General features: G+C 55.6%; 1 protein-coding gene across 1 annotated transcript in view; it reads right to left on the reverse strand.

Annotated features, from left to right (window-relative positions):
* The window catches only part of LOC119588306 (RING finger protein nhl-1-like), a gene marked incomplete in the record, with an annotated part of 50,140 nt that overhangs the window by 4,141 nt on the left and 45,071 nt on the right, over window positions 1-928 (reverse strand). Inside the window, 1 exon segment of the mRNA XM_037936999.1 lies at window positions 71-928. Within this exon segment, the coding sequence (XP_037792927.1) occupies window positions 71-928 (858 nt within the window).

A 928-nucleotide genomic window follows, 5' to 3' on the forward strand; every position in this document is an offset into this window, starting at 1 on the left:
TGTCTCAGGGGACTGAGTTGATACGTTCAATACTGGTTTCTGACACTGAGAAGTAACTACATTTGCTTACCTTGGGAACTTGAACTGTCCTTCGGCGCTGCCTTCTGCTCCGAAGGTGTTGGTGACCTTGCCGTTGATGTCGAACACCTGTATCCTGTGGTTGTTGGAGTCGGACACGATGACGCGGTTGGTGGAGGACACGGCGATGTAGTGCGGATGCTCCAGCTGGGCGGGTTTGTTGCCCATGGAACCGAATTTGCCGACGAAGGACCCGTCGGACTGGAACACCTGCACGCGGTGGTTCTCCTTGTCACACACGTAGATGAAGCCGAGGGCGTCGGTGGTCACGCCCCAAGGGTAAGAGAACCGCCCGTCGCCGCTGCCTTGGCTTCCGAAGGCGCGCAGGAACATGCCGGACGGATCGAAGATTTGAATTCTGTGATTGTAGCGATCGGCAATAATGAATTGACCGATCCTGTTGACTGCCACACCTGCCAGGCAGTCGAACTCTCCTTCGGCGCTCCCGTAGGAGCCAAACTCCTTAACAAACTTGCCGTGCTGGTCAAACACCTGCACGCGGTGGTTGCTCGAGTCGGCAACCACTATGCTGTTGTCAGGTCCAACAGCTATGCCTCTTGGCCATGTAAAATTTCCTGGTTCACTACCCCTACTCCCGATCTTAAGTAAGAGGCGCTGCTTCTGCAGGTACTGGCTCCTATGTAAACTTCCGAACTGTGTAGGAACCAGTATACCTGCTTGTTGGGAAGTAGGGGTAGCGTGCACGTTTTTTGAATCGTCTTCAGAAGATTCTCCCTCTTTGGCGAGGCCAAGAAGGTGTGAGGAACGGGACCGCGAGATGGCTCTGCCACCCAGCGCGGACCCCGTGCCCGTGCGTGAGCTACCAAGTGAACTCCCGGCACCGCTGGAA

Source organism: Penaeus monodon, chromosome 23, assembly GCF_015228065.2.
Source record: "Penaeus monodon isolate SGIC_2016 chromosome 23, NSTDA_Pmon_1, whole genome shotgun sequence".
NCBI classification, from domain to species: domain Eukaryota; kingdom Metazoa; phylum Arthropoda; class Malacostraca; order Decapoda; family Penaeidae; genus Penaeus; species Penaeus monodon.